The sequence below is a fragment of the Danio rerio genome, chromosome 4 (assembly GCF_052040795.2).
Source record: "Danio rerio strain M-AB ecotype USA chromosome 4, GRCz13ab, whole genome shotgun sequence".
NCBI lineage: Eukaryota > Metazoa > Chordata > Actinopteri > Cypriniformes > Danionidae > Danio > Danio rerio.
In genome coordinates, this window is record NC_141024.2 from 37,756,798 (window position 1) to 37,776,971 (window position 20,174).

Sequence of the window (20,174 nt, forward strand, 5' to 3'; positions counted from 1 at the left end):
ATGGTAAATGTGCTCAAGATTGTGCAGCTGATGTCAAGTCTAGTTTTCCTGGCTATCAAGCTGTGCTTAAAGTGTTGGAAGCTAGATGGAGGCAGGCCAGCAGTAAAACCCTTGGTTATGTAAAATTCAAGGGAAACTCCCCTGAGATAGTACCTGCAGGAGGAATGGTGGTGTTAGAGGGTCAAGCCCATTTTAATGGTCCCCACACAGAAAAACTGGTAACACTCGAACCACCCTCCGTTCCTTTGCCCAATGGTCTTCTTATTGCTAGTTGCTTGCACACATCACCGAATAAACGTCTTTCCAAGCTGTCAGTTCTGTTAAGAAATACCACGCAAACTGACATAGCAGTTCCTCCTAAAGTCATGTTAGCCGAGATTCATGCTATTCAAAGTGTCCTGAACCAGCATCATCAGAGTTCAGATGCTAAAGCTGAAGAGTCAATACCCACCTGTGCCAACTTAACATTTGACTTTGGCGACTCTCTGCCCACGACCTGGAAAGAAAGGATAACAAAACTGTTAAACTCTATGCCGGAAGTTTTCTCCCTGCATGATTTGGATTTTGGTCACACAAAGAAGGTCAAGCACCAAATAAAGTTAAACGACGAGACACCATTCAAACAAAGGGCCAGGCCCATACATCCCCAAGACATAGACGCTGTGAGGAGGCACCTCCAAGAGTTGCTAGTTACTGGTGTTATCCGTGAGTCTGATTCTCCATTTGCTTCACCCATAGTTGTTGTCCGGAAAAAGGATGGCTCAGTGTGGCTATGTGTTGACTTCCGGAAGCTAAATGCACAGACAATAAAAGACGCCTATGCGTTACCAAATTTAGAGGAGGCTTTCTCCACACTGACGGGCTCAAAATGGTTTTCTGTGCTCGATCTGAAGTCTGGGTTTTATCAGATAGAGATGGAGGAAGTTGATAAGGCCAAGACTGCATTTGTCTGTCCACTTGGCTTCTGGGAGTTCAACCGTATGCCGCAGGGAATTACAAATGCCCCTAGCACCTTTCAAAGGATTATGGAATGGTGCATGGGAGATCTAAATCGGAAGCAAGTCCTTGTCTTTATTGATGACCTCATTGTTTTTTCTGATACTTTAGAGGAACATGAGTCCCGGTTGTTGCAAGTCCTAAACCGACTTAAGGAGTATGGATTGAAATTGTCACCTGAGAAGTGCCGGTTCTTCCAAACCTCAGTGAAGTACCTTGGCCACATTGTTTCTCACAATGGGGTGGAAACAGACCCTGCAAAGGTAGAAGCTTTAAAGACCTGGCCAAGGCCAAGAAACCTAAAAGAGCTAAGGTCCTTTTTAGGCTTCGCTGGATATTACAGGAGGTTTGTGCGTGACTTTTCAAAGATAGTTAAACCGTTAACTGACCTTACTGCAGGATATCCTCCTCTTAGAAAGAGTTGTAACACGAAGCAGAAAGACTGTGAATATTTCAATCCCAAAGCGGAATTTGACACTCGATGGACTACAGACTGTCAGGATGCATTTGACTCCATAATCGACAATCTCACATCTGCACCTATATTGGGCTTTGCAAACCCCAAACATCCCTATGTGCTACACACCGATGCAAGTACCACCGGGCTCGGTGCAGCTTTGTACCAAGAACAAGAGGGGCAGCTGCGAGTCATAGCTTATGCTAGTAGAGGGTTGACTAAAGGTGAGAGCAGGTACCCTGCACATAAACTTGAATTTTTAGCGCTAAAATGGGCTGTAACTTCCAAGTTTAATGACTACCTTTACGGTGCAGAATTTACTGTTGTGACAGATAGCAACCCTCTAACATATATATTAACTTCGGCAAAACTTGACGCTACCAGTTACCGCTGGTTGTCCAGTCTATCGACTTATAATTTTAAGCTGCAGTACAGGGCAGGGAGTCAAAACCAAGATGCAGATGGTCTCTCTCGAAGGCCACATGGTGAGCTTGTGGATGACCTAACCTCACTAAAAGAGAGGGAAAGGATTAGGCAATTCACTTTGCACCATCTTATGGAGTCAGAAGATGAGTCACCTGTTGTGATGGCAGAAGTAGTGAAAGCGATCTGCGAAAAGCATCAAGTAGTTGGGTCACCCCAAGGACTCCATTGTATCCCTTCGGTTACTTTGGTTGAGTCTCTTACCCACTGTGTGGATGTCCTTCCATACGAGTTCCAGCATGAGGATGAACATGGTCTCCCAAGTCTCCCTCATCTCTCACAAGCTGCTTTGGCAGAGTTGCAGAGAAAGGATCCAGAGTTGAAAATTGTCATTGAAAGAGTGGAAAGTGGGGTTAAGCCTTGTAAGTTAAGGGAACTATCTTCTGCTGTGAGCTTATGGTTAAAGGAATGGAAGCGTCTTGAGTTGAGGAGTAATGTTCTGTACAGAAAGAGGCAGGAACATGGAGCTTCATCATACCAGTTGGCTTTACCTACCTCACTTAGAAACACCGTATTACAGAGTCTCCATGATGACATGGGTCATCTTGGTATTGAACGAACACTGGATCTTGTGAGGACAAGATTCTTTTGGCCGAAAATGTCTCATGCAGTGGTACAGAAGGTAAAAACCTGTGAACGCTGTGTTCGGCGGAAAACACCTCCTGAAAAAGCAGCTCCTTTGGTTAATATTCAAACAAGTAGGCCCCTTGAGTTGGTGTGCATTGATTTCCTATCCTTAGAGCCGGACCAAAGCAACACTAAGAACATTCTGGTCATCACTGACCATTTTACAAAGTATGCTATGGCCATACCTACTCGAAACCAAACTGCCCAAACAGTTGCAAAAAGTCTTTGGGACCACTTCTTAATACACTATGGGTTTCCCGAGAAGCTGCATAGTGACCAAGGAGCTGACTTTGAGTCACGTACTGTCAAGGAGCTGTGTAAGGTTGCAGGAATACACAAGGTCAGAACAACCCCATACCATCCTAGGGGGAATCCAGTGGAACGATTTAATCGTACACTGCTCCAAATGCTTGGAACACTGGAAAATGAGAGGAAATCTAGGTGGAAGGAGTATGTAAAACCCCTAGTGCATGCCTATAATTGCACCAGGCATGACACAACTGGATATACTCCCTACGAGCTCATGTTTGGGCGACAACCTCGTCTTCCTGTTGACTTGGCATTCGGGTTGCCAGTGGACACTCCCAACAAGTCTCACTCACAGTATGTGGAAAACTTGAAGAATCGTTTACGTGAAAGTTACGAGATGGCTACCAAAAATGCTGGAAAGATTGCAGAACGTAACAAGCAAAGGTTTGACAAGCATGTAGTTGCCTTAACTCTGGAAGAAGGTGACCGAGTTCTAGTGAGGAATGTGCGTTTGCGAGGCAAACATAAATTAGCTGACAAATGGGAGCAAAATGTTCATGTTGTTGTCAAGAAAGCACATAACCTACCGGTGTATACTGTCAAACCAGAAGGAAAGGATGGTCCGTTACGAACTTTACACCGTGACCTCTTGTTACCCTGTGGATTTTTGCAATCAAATAAGCTTGCAGAACCACCAAAACAGAAACCAGCCAGGAAGCCTCTAACCAGATTTTCCCTTAACAATGAGATGCAGGAATCAGACTTAATTTCCGAAAACTCAGAATCTGAGGAGGAACACATCGTCAGTAATGTGCCTGAAGGAACATTAAGTTTTGAAACTCAAATTATTGTTGGTCCTGAGTACATACCAGTTGGGGAGTCTGGTGTTAGCTTAACAGTCCTCGATCCTGCTGTGGAAGACGTGTCTGTTCCGGAATCTGTAGTAAGTAATCCAGAAGAACCTGCAAAGAAACACTTACCTGGTGTGGAACCTGTGGAAAAAGAAACAAATGAGTTAATTGAAGTAGAAAAAAATTCCAATGCACTTGAGTCAAGTAACACTGTGCCATGTGTCCTGACTGAGAAAAACTCAGAGTTGGAGCAATCCTCAGAGCTTTGGAGTGAGTCCCCTGATCAAACAGCCAAGAATGTGCTAGATAGTTTTGAGTGGGAAACTGAACAAAATCTGATACCCAGCCATGTGGGACATACTGAAATTTTGCAGAATGAGCAACCCACTTGTAATGAACCAGATGATATTTTACTCAGACGATCACAGAGGGAGCGACGGCCTCCCAAGAAGTTTGAATATCCCCAGTTAGGGAATCCACTTACCTTAGTTATACAGTCTTTGTTACAAGGCCTTGATACAGCTCTCTGTTCTTCTTTAGAGAAGTCAGTTGTTGCTCCAGTGCGTCATCTGTGAATACTGTTTGCTGTGCAATGCAAAGGGACTTGCATGTATTCGAGAGGGGAGGGTGTAACCCAGGTTACTGTAGTCCTTATCAAGCCCTTTAACCAAATAAATAAATAAGAACAATAACTGGAGTACATGTAAAATAATTTTATTTGTATTTTGTAATAGTCACAATGTTATCAAAAAGAAAAAAGAAACATTATATAATCGTAGAATGCAGATAAAATTAAATGCATCTATTTAACTGCGAGTGAAAAAAATACTAGCTCCGCCTCCCGGAATGACGTCATCTGCGCGCGTTGAGTTGAGAGAGAGGCAGAGTCACAGCGTGAGAGAGGAGTGAAACGAGAGAAACGTGAACAGCTGGAGCGAGCTCGCGGCCCGCGTCGTGTATAGCTGTAAAATTTGAGAAATTAGAAGTAAAACAAGCAGTTGAAACTTGATTTAGTTGCTGTAATATACTACTGTCCGTACTCAAACCCCCAATCGCGTTTGGACCAAGGACAGGAATCGTCTGAAGCACAGATCTGATTAGGCTGTATTTTTTTTGGGTTCATAAGTGATTTTTCCTTCAACTATAACTACTATATTTCTTGGTGAGTGAATTTTGTATTATTGTATTTCACTAAAAGTGATTGTTATAAGTCATTTATGGTGTAAATGGTTCATGAATATAGTCTGAATGTATGTTAAATGGTTAAAATGCACATTAATGTGAATCTAAGTGCGGATTAAGAGCAAATCTGCTGTTTAAATGTTTTTGGGAAGTGTATTAGTGTTACAAACGGACATCTGCAGTTGTCCATGTGCTCTTTTAGCATGTGCAAATGGCTCACATGTGTTTTGCTAACCGTGTGCTTAAACTAGCATGCTAACAGAATGTGAGTGCATCTATTAAGATGTTTTTTCAGTTTAATAGCTATATACAAATACGAAATTGCAATTGTAGTGAAGATAATGTGGTTTAATATGAGAGTTGATACTTTATTGTACATTTATCCTATTTTATTTAAATTAGTTAAGTTTATGTGAGAACTGATTGTATGCACTGATTTATATTCATTGTTGAAAGGTGAATGGAAATTAATGGTGCCTTTCCACCTTGTCTTTTCAAGGTTGGGTTTTTTTTTTTGTGTGTTCTTTTCCTCTGTTTTGTTGTTCCATCTTCTCTGTTCGTGATCCTGACACCTGACATTTGGAGTGTGGAGTTCTAGAAGTCCAAAGTATTCTTGTTTCTGCCATCTTGGAGGACATTCGCTGTTGGTGGAAACTGGCGAGCCGCCCGGTTTTATGGAACCAATATTTCGTGTTGCCCAATTCATCTTATTGGTAGGAAATTTGAGTTTATATTTTCCATCGTCTATCGGACACAGGAACGACTGGAAGCCAGAGTCATATTTAGTTCTATTTTTCTGGAACTGAGCTACTAATCAGTGTTAAAACAAAACACTGCAACGGGTGCATTATAAACAATTGAGTTTACTGAACTGAACTTGAACATTTCACAACCAAACAGGTGATCAATCATATTTGTTTGATGGACTAGTGAATTATTTTGCCGAATCACTTTGGTATCTGACAAGAAATTATTTTCTGGGTTCAATTTTCTAGCTGTTTTTTTCCTAATTGAAGTGTTTCAATTATTACTATGGTCTTACTTACCTGAGGAGTGCTGAAGTTGTATATATTTACCTTTTACATTTTGTTTTTGTGAAGAAAACACTTGACATAGTGTGAAAAGCCTTTATTTTATTTTATTAATTTATATTTGGGGAAATATACATTTCAAAGTCCAAATTTGAGAATAATTAGTTTGTTATTTTATTTAATTTATTTCATTTCTCTCTAATATTTACAATATAAATCATATATATTTTGATACAAAAATTCCTGTCTTGTGTCATCATTTCCCTTGTCTTGCTGCAAAGTTGGCTCCAGGGTGAACTTAAACTTCTGATAACTTGGTCCAAAGTTGATAGTATAATATTGTAATCTCCTTGGTTTCTATATCGTGCGGGTTACATAATCAGAAAAAACAATTATCTTTAGTGCAGGCATCTTAACTAAGTAAACTAAAGTTAAATAGATAACTGCAATTTAGACTAGTGAAATATAAACAGACTTGTCCTCTCTAATGCTGCGTTCACACTGGACGCGGCACGCGCGTCAAGCGCGAGTGATTTACATGTTAAGACAATGCAAACGCGCGAATAGACGTCCTGCGGCGCGAATGGTGCGATAGGCGCTGTGCGAATTGAGTGTTTGACGCGCAAATCACTCAAATTCAGAAATCTCAAATTTGGCGGACATTCGCGTCGCGTTAACCACTCAGGAGCTTGCTCTAGTTGCGTCCTTTTGACGTGACGAGAGGAGGCAGAATTTAAAATGGAGGAGCGGGTTATCGTTGTGGTGTGCGGCCATCCCAAGCTGTATGACAGCAGCTCATTACAGAAACAGGAGTAAAAAGGATCTTGCTTGAAAGAAAGTGAGTGAGGAGGTCAAACAATCTGGTAAGTAAATAAAACAGTACTTAATACTCATATATGTCTGTGTTTACGTATTGAGACTGCAAGCTGAAGCCAGCTACCTCAGCTTATTAAAACCATAATTATGTGACAACTACTTTCCCACTTATGGGTTGTTGTTTATTTAGAGGAAGTGTGCAGAAAGAAGTGGAAGAGTCTGAGGGACACATATTTGAAGGAGAGGAGAAAGGAGACGGAGAAGAGAAGTGGGTCAGCAGCAGGGTCAGGGAAGAAGTGGAGATTCTCTGCGGTACTGTCTTTCCTCGACCCCTTCGTGTCCCCGCGGGAGACAAGCGGGAACATGGAGAGGGGGGGTGAGGAGAGTCAGCCCGCAGGGTACGAGGGGGAGACAGAAACAGCAGCAGAAGGGCAGTCAGAGACAGGTGTGTTTGCAAGTAGTGACAACAGAACATATTATTTGTTTTTTATGATTAAAAAGTTAAGTTATTTCTTTGTGACGGATGCCATATTTATATTTTGTAGTCATATTTTTTCCTGACAATTTACAGGTGCTATAATATGCATGCAATAATGCTTAAGTAATGCACATATAATTCTGATAAACAGCTGAACCATACTGATTACTGCATGAGCAGCAAATGAACATATGATTCATAGATGAACAACTCTATAACTTGCAAGTAGTTAAATGAATCAATACTCAACTTTGTTACCTTTCCAAAACATTAGGTAAGTGAAGCAGATAACATGAAGTTATAGGACATAAATGACTATTGTGGTAATTACTGTGAATTGTCTTCAATTCACATATATTGTCCTCATATTAACATATGTGTTACTAGGAAACTAGCAAAGGTTGTTATAATATTCATCAATATAATAATTATATTACCTTTTGTTGCTCATGCAGTCATCATTCATTAATGGTTTAGCTTTTCATGAAATTAACTTGTGAGTGAATGGACAGAAGTTAAGCATGAATTCATGCATTTGACAGAACCTTTTTTGTAATAATACCCATAATTTCTTAACAGACATGACTGGATCCTTTCTGAGTAGTGAGCCTGGATCCACTTTGCCAGAACCTGCTGCTGCTTCTGCCTCCCCTCTTGGCCCTTCGACGTCTGCTGCTGTACCCACAGGTGTGTACAGACAAAAATGACCATGTTCACATCCATAGTTCATGTAACTTAATACTGACGATTGTTAATTTAGTCCTTGTCTGTCTTATCATTGTATAAACTGTATTATTTCATACAGCCTCAAGAAAAAGAGCTCATAAGAGACAGAGAGAGGAGCCACCGGAGGTGGAGCGGCAGCTTCTGGAAGCACTGCGGAACTGTCCGTCATCATCTCCACACTCAGAGGATGAGCTCTTCCTATTGAGTTTGCTTCCCACCTTGCAGAGATTGCCACCTCAGACAAAAGAGTTTGTAAAATTTCAAATACATAAATTAATATCTGAAAGCAGCAGTGTTCTGTTTAATTTGGTACATTGGAGGCCACAAAATAGATTTTTCTTTTGTAAACAGAGGCATCAATCTCTGCAGGGAATGAACCACACTTCCTTTTCTCCTCTCCCTCATTAGGTCCCTCACTGTTCCCTCTTTCAAGCAAGATCATTTTTATTCCTGTGTGTAAATAGTTGTATATATGTTTTTTCGTATATAGTGTTGTTTTGTAATTTAAATTTATTAATACAAATAAATGTTTTGTGAAATGTGTCAGGAATCTCGAAAACAAAACAAACTTAACCGCACTCATTTCTGGCGCCCCCCTGGATGTACAGCGCCCTTAGCATTTGCCTATACTGCCTATGCCACGGGCCAGCCCTGTTGGTGAGTCTGATAAACTTACATAATATGCTGTGATTTAAGTTTAGTAACATAACTTTCTAATTCAAGATTTAAGATCTTTGTGTCTCAAGAATGTGTCTGTAAAATGTCAGCTTAAAACACCCACCAGGCTATTTGTTATAGCTTTTAGAATGTTGGGGTTTTCTGCTTTAAAAGTGGATTAAACAAGTTTTTTAAAATTATGTTAAAATGTTTGGATTAAAAGTTTTGATCAACTTCAATTACTGAATGTCTGTGTATGTGAGAGAGATAGCAGCTTTGTTGTGTGAAGTGGAAAACGAGGGAGAAATGTATCATGTTCTGACTGCAACAGTAAGTGGCAAAAAAAGCTTAACAAAAAAGACTTTTATTTTGGCGCTGCGTCTGACGTCATAAGGCTGCGCCGCTCCCGCGCTGATTCAACAGGAGAAAGGTTTGTTTTAAAACTTTTACACATATATTTCCGATTTATTAAAGTTTCAGGTTTTTCATCCGATACTAAATTATGTACCTGCTGTTAAGAATATTATTTTAACCCTTTTATACAATGTAGTACAATTTTACTCACAGTAATGAGGGCTATTGTTTAAACAACAGAAATGTGTGTAGGTGGTGTTTTAATAAAGGTTTAATATATTAAATAGCATAATGTCTTTTTATTTTAAGTATACATCACTATATATGAAAAATGAAGTAACTTTACTAGTTTTTTTCAGGTTATTTGTGGCTATTGTTTCTTGCTCAGACTTACCTGATTTCTTTTTGTTAATGACTCTCATATAAAGAAACTGTTGAAGCAAGTGTTGAAGAGAAGTTATTTTGTTTCTGTTCATTGTTTTATTCATTTTAAATAGGACATTTTTATTGTTTTGTTAATTTTAAACAGGAACAAAGTGTCCAAATGCAGAGGAAAACTGCTGAAGCAACTGATCTCCACACTGTTATAAAGATGGCATTTATTAAAGAGGAGAGTGAAGATGTGAAGATTGAAGAAACATTCACAGTCAAAAAGGAAGATCTGCAGGAACAAACAGGTTGATTTCCATTCTTAAAGACCAACTCAGTCATTTTATCCTCATTCAGATATATTTTAATAATAAGAATACTAAATTAAATCCATCTTGCAGACCTGAGTGTGCTGCCTAGTTCTCCTAAATGCACATAAGCACTCATTGAAAGACAGGAATGAGTTTCTTTCTTGTGCTCATGTCTTTTGTCATTACTTTATGTATTATTAGTCTCCCATTTTCTCTACTCTCTCAAGGTTTATGCTTTTCTTGTTCTTCTACTGTTTTTGTAAAGTGTCATTGAGCACTGGCACTTTATAAAATTATTTAAAAACAATAAATTAAAAAAGTTTAACAGAGCGGGCGATATTTGACCTACAGTATTCTCATAGAAGATATCTGCTATTACAGTGGTAGTGTTGGCTTAGTACTTTCCAGTTGCATATGTCATGTTGATCACAATTCCCCTTTTTTATAAACTTTTATATGGATTTAAAGATGTTTCTAGTAGTTGTTACTAGTTCTCACAGATAGTATCTGAATTAAGCCATTATTATAATAACTAATTATCAGGGCTATTGTGTTTAAACAGTTTCCGTGGGGTCTTAAAATGTCTTAAATTCCAAAATCTAAATTTTAGGCCTTAAAAAGTCTTAAATTTACTGAAATATTGTGCTGTATGTCTTAAATCTTTTTTTTAAAACAAGCCTTAATTTTCCTTTGTTTATGATTTGCTACCCAATCTGGCTAAAACCCATACAATCACCAACAATCCATCTCAATAAAACAGTATACTTTTTATTCAAAAAGGTCATTTTAACTCTATTTATCATAATGATTTAATTATTTTCCTTACAATAACATTTGTTTAAACATGCTCCATGTATTTACTGCTGAGCACATCGACCTGGACAGAATGATGCATAGATTTAGTTTCTTATAGTTTTTAAAACTTTTAAAACATTTGTTTTTTATTTTAAAGAAAGTTTATTTTGGGGAAAAAAAGTGTGTGGATACAAGTAAAGCTTGCTTGCTTTTTGCTAAAATATTTAAAATATTGTTTTTTTATTATTATTTATTTATTATTGTATTAATAAATGTATTAAATTCTAATATTTTTTTGATAGGGCAAATAAAAATCTTTTTCATCTGGGCCATTTGAAAGATTCTTTAGCCCTTTATGAGTTTAAAATTTCATTCATAATGGTCTTAAACTCTTAAATTTAACTTGGTGACACCTGCAGAAACCCTGGTTTAAAGTATGTCAGAAAACGTGGATGCCCCCAATTTGAAATAAGCTGAGTAAAATGGACACTAAAATAATTGTTATAAAACATTGTACAGTATTCTAAACTATATGATGTTGTGGCACAACGCGAGACAAAACAATCAAATTATAGTGGAACAATAACGTTTAGCATTGCACTGACAACAACTGGCCAACAAACTAGTCTAAAAATGACTTTTGCTGCATAAGAAATAGATTACTGCATACTGATGATATGCAGAGATTTGAGTTAATAGTTCATCAGTATTGACCATATTCTTCCCATACCAGCAGGTTTCGCCATTGGAATCTTTTTGCCTGACATTTGTTTTAAAGAATTAATTTTTAGATCCTAAAAACAGTGTTATACTACTTAGGCATGGGGCGATATCAGTTTTCAAGGTATATCACGGTTTAAAAAAGGTCAAGGTTTTAAAACCGTATATTTAAGTTTTTATTTTTCGTTTTAAGTTTTTCAAGGCAACATTATCTCCAGCAGAAAAGATATCTAAAGATGCAGTTTTAAATCATAAAGAAATGTTTTTAAAATAAAAGAAGACAGCAGAAGTCTAGGATTCATTAGAATGATTCAATCTGACATGTTTACTGCTATAAAATAATATAAAAGTTTCTCAAAAAAATATATATATTGTGTTCAGAGGGGGAAAAGTGTTTGTTTTTTTACCCAGACATTTAAAAAAATATATATTTTAGAGCAGTAATCACAGTACTGTGATATCTTTATTCAAGGTTATCATACCGTCAGAATCTTATACTGGCCCATGCCTAATGCTGCTTGATGTTGCAAAGTCATATTTTCTAATTTTATTATTTTTCTTTGTATGTATAGTCATGAACACTTGTTTGTAGAGCAAGTAGCCGTTTATTATTCCTGGTCATTTCTCCAACAGGCAACTGAAGTTCTAAAACAATAGCATATGATATCAGGGCCCCATTTCAGATAGAAGGTTAAGTAAACACTCAGACTATGTTAACCCTGAAATGAGAAAAAACTCTGGGTTTTCAGTTTCAAAATGGCAGGTTTGTCAAACTTAAGAAAGTAGGGTAAGCCTGTTTCTGAAAGAGAGGTAACTTCAACTTTGAGTCAGTTACCGAGGTCACTTACTCTGTGAATCTAACCTGGTCAGGAGCAGGATTTATTCTCTAAACTCCGGGTTTCTGTCGGCCTCCTCCCTTTTTTTAAAGATGAAGCGGTATTTCTTGCCTTAGCCTTAGGTTTCCAGCCACTTATTTTTATGTGTAGTTTGGATAGGCCATGAGCATAAAAAATCGGTTGATAGAAACTTCATGATGCACTTAACTTTTGAAATATAAGCATAAAAACATGCGCAAAACTGAGTTGGATAAACTTTTTGTTCAATAAGAAAAGATAAACTTACGAAAACTACGTAAGCACTTTTACTGAACAAATTTCAATATGCACATTAAAAAGATTTTGTTATAAGATCATATGATGATGAAAATGTGTGTGAATGGACAAACCAGCAGGCTGACCACACTGTAAAACATCTGAAATGTTGTTTTGCCTTCACCGTTTTAGTATTAATGTTATTATATTATTAATGATCTCCAGTGTGGGGTTATTGCTGTGTATCTTTAGGTTGGCATTGGCTATACAACGCCACTAGAGGGAGCTATAAGTACACAAAAGGTCCAGCTGGATGTATGTATGTTATGTTGTTTGGAAATCGCCAGTAAGGCGACATTTTAGGCAACATTGATGGATCTGGCAACCCATGGATGGTAGACATAGACATTACTCAAAAACAAGTGTCATTTAAGATACAGGGGTCGATGTCATTGTCGTTCCAGAAAAAAATTATTAAGAGACATTTTAAGGAGAAACTACCTGCCCTTGGACATGTGACATGGCCGTTACTTGGGCCAGGTCAAGTTGCTTTGGATGTAGTGGGAGTTGCCAGGCTTCTGTTTAAAGAGGTGGAAAACACTCAGAGGACGATGTGTATGTAATTAGAAATTTGCGTACTGCCCTTCTGGGCCGACCGGCGATTACAAAGCTTGGACTGATGGCACGATTAGACAGCATTGACATTAAAACACTAAAGCTAAGCTACCCAAAATTGTGCAGTGGTTTGGGAGAAGTACAACAACCATATGTGATCAGTGTGAAACCAGGAGCCACTCCATTCTTTTTCAAACTCCGAGACGAATCCCACTACCTTTAATGGGAAAAGTAAAGAGGAGCTGCATTGGATGGAGACGTTGGGTACACATAATTTCAGCCAAAGGAATTAGTCCTGACCCAATAAAGACAAAAGCTATTAGAAACATGACAGCCCTCTAATGTAAGCAAATTAAGGAGCTTCCAGGGAATGGTAAATCGGCTAGGAAGGTCCATTCCCCAACTGGCTAAGAAAGACAAAGCTCTTCGCGATCTGCTGTTGAAAAAGAACTGTTGGTTTTGGGGCACAGAGCAGGCTAAAGCGCTTTAAACTCTGAAAGACGCATTGTCGTCTGCACTTGTTTTAGCAATTTATGACAAACAGAGACTGCAAAGTGTCAGCTGATGCTTCATCCTATGGACTGGGGGCTGTCCTAATGCAGTGGTAGCAAGAAGGATGGAAGCCTATAGCTTATGCATCAGGATCTATCACCCAGACCAAGTAGAGGTATGCACAAGTGGAAAAAGAGGCATTGGGTCTCACATGGGCGTGTGAAAGATTGAGAGACTTTCTTATTGGCAAGCATTTTGAAATGGAGACCGATCACAGGCCATTACCGAGTCTCTTGGGATCACAATCTGGATGCTCTTCCCTCTCGTATCCAGAGATTTGAATGTGGCTGATGCGATACTCCTACTCCATTGTTCATGTGCCAGGAAAGAGCTTGTGGGTAGCCGATACTCTGTCACACACTCCTGTAAAGAGTGAGTCACAAGAAAGAGAGGGAGTTCATGCTGGAAAACAAAACATACCTGTTGGTGGTGACTACTACTCCAGATATGTGGAATTAGCCTAGTTATCACCTACCAGGTCTACTGATGTCATGATCACTTGAAGTCCATATTCGCACGCCATGGTATTCCAGAGAGGCTGATTACGGACAATGGGCCACAATTCTTTGGGCACTCATTTGCATCCTTTGCAGCATTGTTTACTACAAAGCTACCCCATTGACAAAATATACTTGACAACTAGAATTAACAACGAACATGTGGTATAGCGGTAACTCAAATGTTAACTGGAGGGTGACATTAACATTTGTGTTGTCTTTGACAGCCCAGTTTGTTGTCGTGATTGCTTTAATTTTAATAGCTTCCTTTAAAATATCATTGTTTTCGGAAAAATGGTGGCATTTAATCACGAATGCACGCAGTGTTCATCCACTGGTTTGCTGCGTAGAGTGCGGTGTGCCCAGTCCAGAAGTGAAGTTTTCTTGAGGTTCAGCGTATCTTTCAAGAGACCAGCTACAAATTCCGTCACTCGTCTGCCGTGCTCCTGCCCTTCTTTAACTCCTTTAATGCAAAGATTTGAGCGGCGAGACCTCTCCTCAAGATCCTCGATTTGGTCTCTCAGCACAGCCAGCTACTTTTTCACGATACTAAACGCTTTTTCCAGGGTAGTAAGAGAGTCAGAGAATCTACCCAACAAAGACTCCAGACCAGGCTTTTGCTCTTCCGCTGCTTCCACTCTTGCGTTAATGTGCTCCACAGCATTGCGTAACTCTGTCCGAAGCTGGTCAATTTGTTTGCAAGTTCATTTGACTGTGCAACGGCCTTTTCTTCAATTTTAGCATTCAAATCAATTTTTAGTGCATCAATAGCTTGAAGGACCGCACTGTTGTCACTCGCTAGAGCCATCTCCGCTCCAACCGTAAATCCAAAACAAACAATATAACAATAATCACAATGAAACACAAAACCCTCAGCACTTTTAACTCAAATGAAGGTGAAAGAAAAAACTTCAAATCATTTCAGGCCAGCAGATCCGGGAAAAAATAATAATGACAATATTAGTACGGGAAGAAAAAAGAAGAGAAATAAATTTAATGAAAATTTGGGCAAAGAAAACAAAAAATTTTGCTTCTTACCCACGGAGCGGAGGGTTCAAGGGAAATGAGAGGAGAATGGCGAATGTGGAGGTGTGGATGTGAAGGTTGCAGGCGTCGGCGAACCCAGCCGGAACATGCATGATTACGTGCTGTCATGGCTTTGCAATAAAAAAGTGTTATAATAGAGGCCAATACAGAAAAAAACGGCCATGAATATAACAAAAAGGGAGTAAATTTGCCCAGAGTGTTGTAGCGAAATTAGCTCAGTTTATGAAAATTAATAATCAATAATAATGAGTTATTAATATTCCGGCTTAATCTTCTGTCATTTGTTTAAACAAATATATAATTGTATATGATTCCGCCCGCTCGGCCGAGCAGACTCTCAGATTATAAATAATAATTATCAACATCAACGAATTATTATTGACATTCTGGATTAACTTATTGTTAATTTGACCAAATAAATATAATTAGACCTCGCCTGAGCGGACTCTGTAATGATATATTTATTTAGAGAGGGAATTATTGCTACTCCTTGTGAAGTAGATTAATCATTCAGAAGTTTTGATCAACTTTATAGCAGCTGTAGGGAATATCATTTCAGTGACTTTTTCTGTGAGGCAAACAATACAATCCATTTGATTATAATAGGGTTTATTGACTAGTCTGACATATAACGAACAAACGCACCAACATAACATAAAATATAGAACAAATGTATACTGCATGTAGGTATATACGGGTCTATAAAACATATAACAAACAGAAAAGTGAGGAAATAGAGATTTCAGATAAGGAGTGGCAAATCTACCTCAGTTTCACACACTATTAAGGATCACCAAGATTATAAAAACACCTTTTTGATAAAGGGGCACAGCTTATTCGCATTACTAAAGTACCTGGAGTTTAGGATTTCTCGGTCTCTCTCTCTGCAAGTTTCTTCCGGTGTGCTGGAATTCCTTTGATGTCCTTTCTTGATGCGTGGAGTTTGCAATGCAGTTCGGAGGATACGCGATCACAACTTAAACTGAGTTTTACTTTGCCGGAAAAATAAGAAAACGTGGGCTCGGATGAGCCACGCGGTCAGAGAAAAATGTGGTCTGCCCCCATTAAAAGAGGGTGCACCTCTCGAAAGACTGTTTTCAGGACTTCTGCTCTGAGTTGTGCATGCAGCTTGGTTTTTAACTTTGGTCTGGCCACAACCCCTTTTCCCAACAACTGACCAACAGTCTCCTGGCAAAGTTTGAGCGGGAGTTTTTCTTTGTCTCTGGCCCGTTAATATGCAAAATAAGAGTCCGCCCGAAAGCATGTGGAGAGACATTACGTCAGAGCATTAATTAATGTAAGCCGTGGTGATTATGATCATGCGCTACGCATCATGTGTTGTAAAATGGCAGGAGGAACATTTTGATACTAAACACTAAAGTGTTAAGAAGTGCATCAACAGACTTTGGGTGTACTTACACTATACTATCCGAACCGTGCCCAGGCCCATTTCTCAGATCGTTTGAGAAGTGCGAGTGTGCTGAATCGGGCTCAGGAACGGTTCACTTTGCCGGCCCTGGCCCGGTTGGAAGAGGTGGGCATGAGCGTGGTTTACTTGGGCTTGTAGTGTGAGTGCAAAACGCGCCAAAGCCCGAAACTGAAAGCAGGACGTGAGTTTTAAGGGAGTGTTTCATATGGATCTATTAATCAATCTTACTGTTCAATGAACACAAACTGCCGTAGTTTTATAAAGACACAAACACCTCACTGCACGACAGCTGCGCACCTTCAGCAAACCTCCTCATTCCTGTACCACGAGGGCTTTAAGATTGTTTATGAGCGCCAAAAGTGGTGGATCTGTTCGGCAAAATATCTGACAGCTTGTCATCGCATCCCTAAGGACTGTTTGGCGAAATATTTGACTGCATGTCACTGCATAACAAACGACTAAAACGAAATAACTAGAGAATTCTCCACTGTGCTGAGCGAGAGCGCTTCCCTACTGAACAACGCAGCGCAGCATCAATGACGTAAGCGTGCCCAGGCCTGATTGTGGTGTAAGTGCGGGCCATTGAGGGAGACGGGAGGGGGGACAAGCATGCCTTGGCCTGGTTCGAGGCAACTGTACATAGTGTGAGTATGGCCTATGTGGCACCAGGAGTCATGAACCCACGCAGAGGAGACTCAGACCCCTTTATAAAATCAATACGTAATTTTTATCTATGGACTGTACGTTACAGTGTACTGAATTTTTAATTTTTTTTATTTCAAAGCATCTTTACAGAATACGTCAAAAAATGGATGTCCCCAAATATCAGTTAATTTGCTGAAACACAGAGAAGGATTTTTTTCAAATAAACCTTAAAATCACCCTAGACTAGATTAAAATGACCCAACAACACACAAGGGGAAAGGTACGTGCACATTCCAGCCTTTATGCAGATGCTGTACAGGTATGTCTCATGTCTGCAAGGCAAATATTCAGCGGTTACCCCAGAACTTTTTTTCTGATGTGTTTACCAGTCAGGCACATAAACAAGTATTCATATACTTGAATATATATGAATAAATACAAACATAAATAGTGAATATACACGAATATTAATAGGCCATTAACTGCTTTTTTTCTTTGTCTTATCAATATGACCAAAATTACTTTTATGAGAAACTCTCATAACTATTTAGACTGACACAGTTTTAATTTACTATAACTTCTATGTTAAGCGGCTTTGACACAATTTACGTTGTAAAAGCACTAGATATATAAAGATGAATTGAATTGCATCTGCTTTAATATGTACAGGTTAATGGATCTAACAAAATATGATCTGATTTATTTTACTTTTAATGTGCATCAAAATTACAGTGTGTAGCCAATGTTTCCAGTGTCTTTTCACTTTTCAGCTTTTGATGAGAGTTTTTAAGACTTAATAAAAACTAATGTTTTATTTATTTATTTATTTCAGACCTAATTGAACAGAATGAGGGGAGTAAAGAGGAGGAACATCATGTCAAAACTGAGGAAAAAACTCATTTACAGACTGATGGTGTTTTGAAAAGGAAAGACAAGAATCGATTCACCTGCACTCAGTGTGGAAGGAGTTTGGCAAACAAAAGCAAACTTAAGATTCACATGAGGATTCACTCTGGAGAGAGACCATTCACATGCACTCAGTGTGGGAAGAGTTTCATCCGTTCATCATCCCTTAATGTACACATGATGAGCCACACTGGAGAGAAACCATTCTCTTGCACTCAGTGTGGAAAGAGTTTAGCAAGCAAAAGCAAACTTAAGATTCACATGAGGATTCACACTGGAGAGAGACCATTCACATGCACTCAGTGTGGGAAGAGTTTCAGCCAATCATCACACCTTAATGAACACATGATGATTCACACTGGAAAGAAACCATTTACATGCACTCAGTGTAGGAAGAATTTTTATTGCTCATCACACCTTAATCAACACATGAGGATCCACACTGGAGAGAAACCATTCACATGCACTCAGTGTGAAAAGAGCTTCAGCCAATCATCACACCTTAATGAACACATGATGATTCACACTGGAAAGAAACCATTTACATGCACTCAGTGTAGGAAGAATTTTTATTGTTCATCACACCTTAATAAACACATGAGGATTCATACTGGAGAGAAACCATTCACTTGCACTCAGTGTGGTAAGAGTTTCAGCCGATCATCATCCCTTAATCTACACATGAGGATCCACACTGGAGTGAAACCCTTCACATGCACTCGGTGTGGGAAGAGTTTTACCTGCTCATCACACCTTAATCTACACATGAGGATCCACACTGGAGAGAAACCCTTCACATGCACTCGGTGTGGGAAGAGTTTTAACTGCTCATCCTCCCTTAATCGACACATGAGGATCCACACTGGAGAGAAACCATTCACTTGCACTCAGTGTGAAAAGAGCTTCAGCCAATCATCACACCTTAATGAACACATGATGATTCACACTGGAAGGAAACCATTTACATGCACTCAGTGTAGGAAGATTTTTTACTGCTCATCATACCTTAATAAACACATGAGGATCCACACTGGAGAGAAACCATTCACTTGCACTTAAGCTGCGGTCACACTGGACTTTTATGCCCATAGACTTCCACACTGGAGAGAAACCATTCACATGTACTCAGTGTGGGAAAAGCTTAAACCAATCAGAAAACCTTAATAAACACATGAAGGTCCACTCTGGTGTGAAAGAGTATATGTGCTTTGAGTGTGAGAAGACTTTTATTTCAGCTCCAAAAACTGCACCAAGCGATTCACACTGGAGAGACCGTACAATTGTTCAAACTGTGACAAGAGGTTTAATCAGTTAACACATCTGAAAACACAAAAGAGGATTCACACTGGAGAGAAACGTACAGATCTGATCAGTGTCTACAGAGTTTCGCTCATTCGCAGCAGCTTAAAAAACACATGGACAAAAAGTTGCACACATGACATGAATGCAGCAAAACATTTTCTCACAGGATGTTTCATGTCTGAATAATGTTTGAAAAGGCTGAGTAACGGTATACTGTTTTCCTACACTGCAGTAGGTGGGGTTGTAAATGTGTCGCGCTCCTCGCATTTATGTAAACACAATGATGGCGGCTGAGAGAAGAACAGTTTCATAAACATTTGGCAAACAGCACCTCTGCGGCTTGAAATCTCATCTGTTATCTACTCTCCAGTGTGTTCATGTAGCTAGTGTTGTGTTGGATGATGTTATCTGTCTGATTCCCTGAATGAGAAATCCAGGTTGGAGTATGTGGTAAATCGTGATTGGATGCCTGCATTACTCATCAATGGATGTATAAAAGTTGTTGTGTTAGCTACTCATGAGTCCTCATGTCAAGACCTCCCATCTCATTGATTCTTTAACCTTATGGTTTTGTTTTGCATTACTTATATCATGTAGTTAAAGTGTTGTTGTGATTATATCCTAAGTTCTTTATCTTCATTAGTATCCCTAGAAATTTGTTGGTTGCATTGATTGATTGTTCTATGAGTTACATTTTATAATAAATCATTTGCATTCAGGTTATTTTGTTGGCTCATCTCTCTTTTGTGCTGCGACTCAAACAAGCGGGTCATAACACTTTGTAAAATGTGTCCGGTTGTATCCGAGATCTTGTCCTTTCAGTCATGACCATGGGTGACAGTAGGTACTTAGATTACCTTTCGTCTCAGCTCCTTCACCACAACAGACAATCACATCAACTCCATTACCAGCTGGCAGCTAGCTCTCTGCAACTCTCACATGGCTGCCCACTGAAGCTAAGCAGGGTCAGTACCTGGATGGGAGACCA

At 39.1% G+C, this 20,174-nt stretch overlaps 2 protein-coding genes and 1 pseudogene across 5 annotated transcripts in view; 2 read left to right on the forward strand and 1 right to left on the reverse strand.

Moving 5' to 3' along the window:
* LOC137491105 (uncharacterized) overlaps window positions 1-20,174 on the reverse strand; it is a 698,540-nt gene that overhangs the window by 48,100 nt on the left and 630,266 nt on the right. The window lies entirely within an intron of this gene.
* On the forward strand, window positions 6,188-8,439 carry LOC147844849 (uncharacterized; annotated as a pseudogene). The gene is made up of 4 exons (XR_015483486.2): window positions 6,188-6,739; window positions 6,883-7,137; window positions 7,750-7,857; window positions 7,976-8,439. The product of XR_015483486.2 is annotated as an uncharacterized LOC147844849, transcript variant X1 (transcript).
* LOC137491174 (uncharacterized) lies at window positions 8,945-19,909 on the forward strand. Of its 2 annotated transcripts, XM_088649697.1 has the most exons (4): window positions 8,945-8,983; window positions 9,437-9,584; window positions 17,811-18,949; window positions 19,248-19,909. In XM_088649697.1, the coding sequence occupies exons 2-3, from the start codon at window positions 9,452-9,454 to the stop codon at window positions 18,941-18,943; spliced, it is 1,266 nt and encodes a 421-aa protein (XP_088505823.1). In that variant the 5' UTR covers window positions 8,945-8,983; window positions 9,437-9,451; the 3' UTR covers window positions 18,944-18,949; window positions 19,248-19,909. The 2 variants fall into 2 exon arrangements, with proteins under 2 accessions (XP_088505823.1, NP_001428732.1); NM_001441803.1 differs by having other exon boundaries at window positions 17,811-19,907.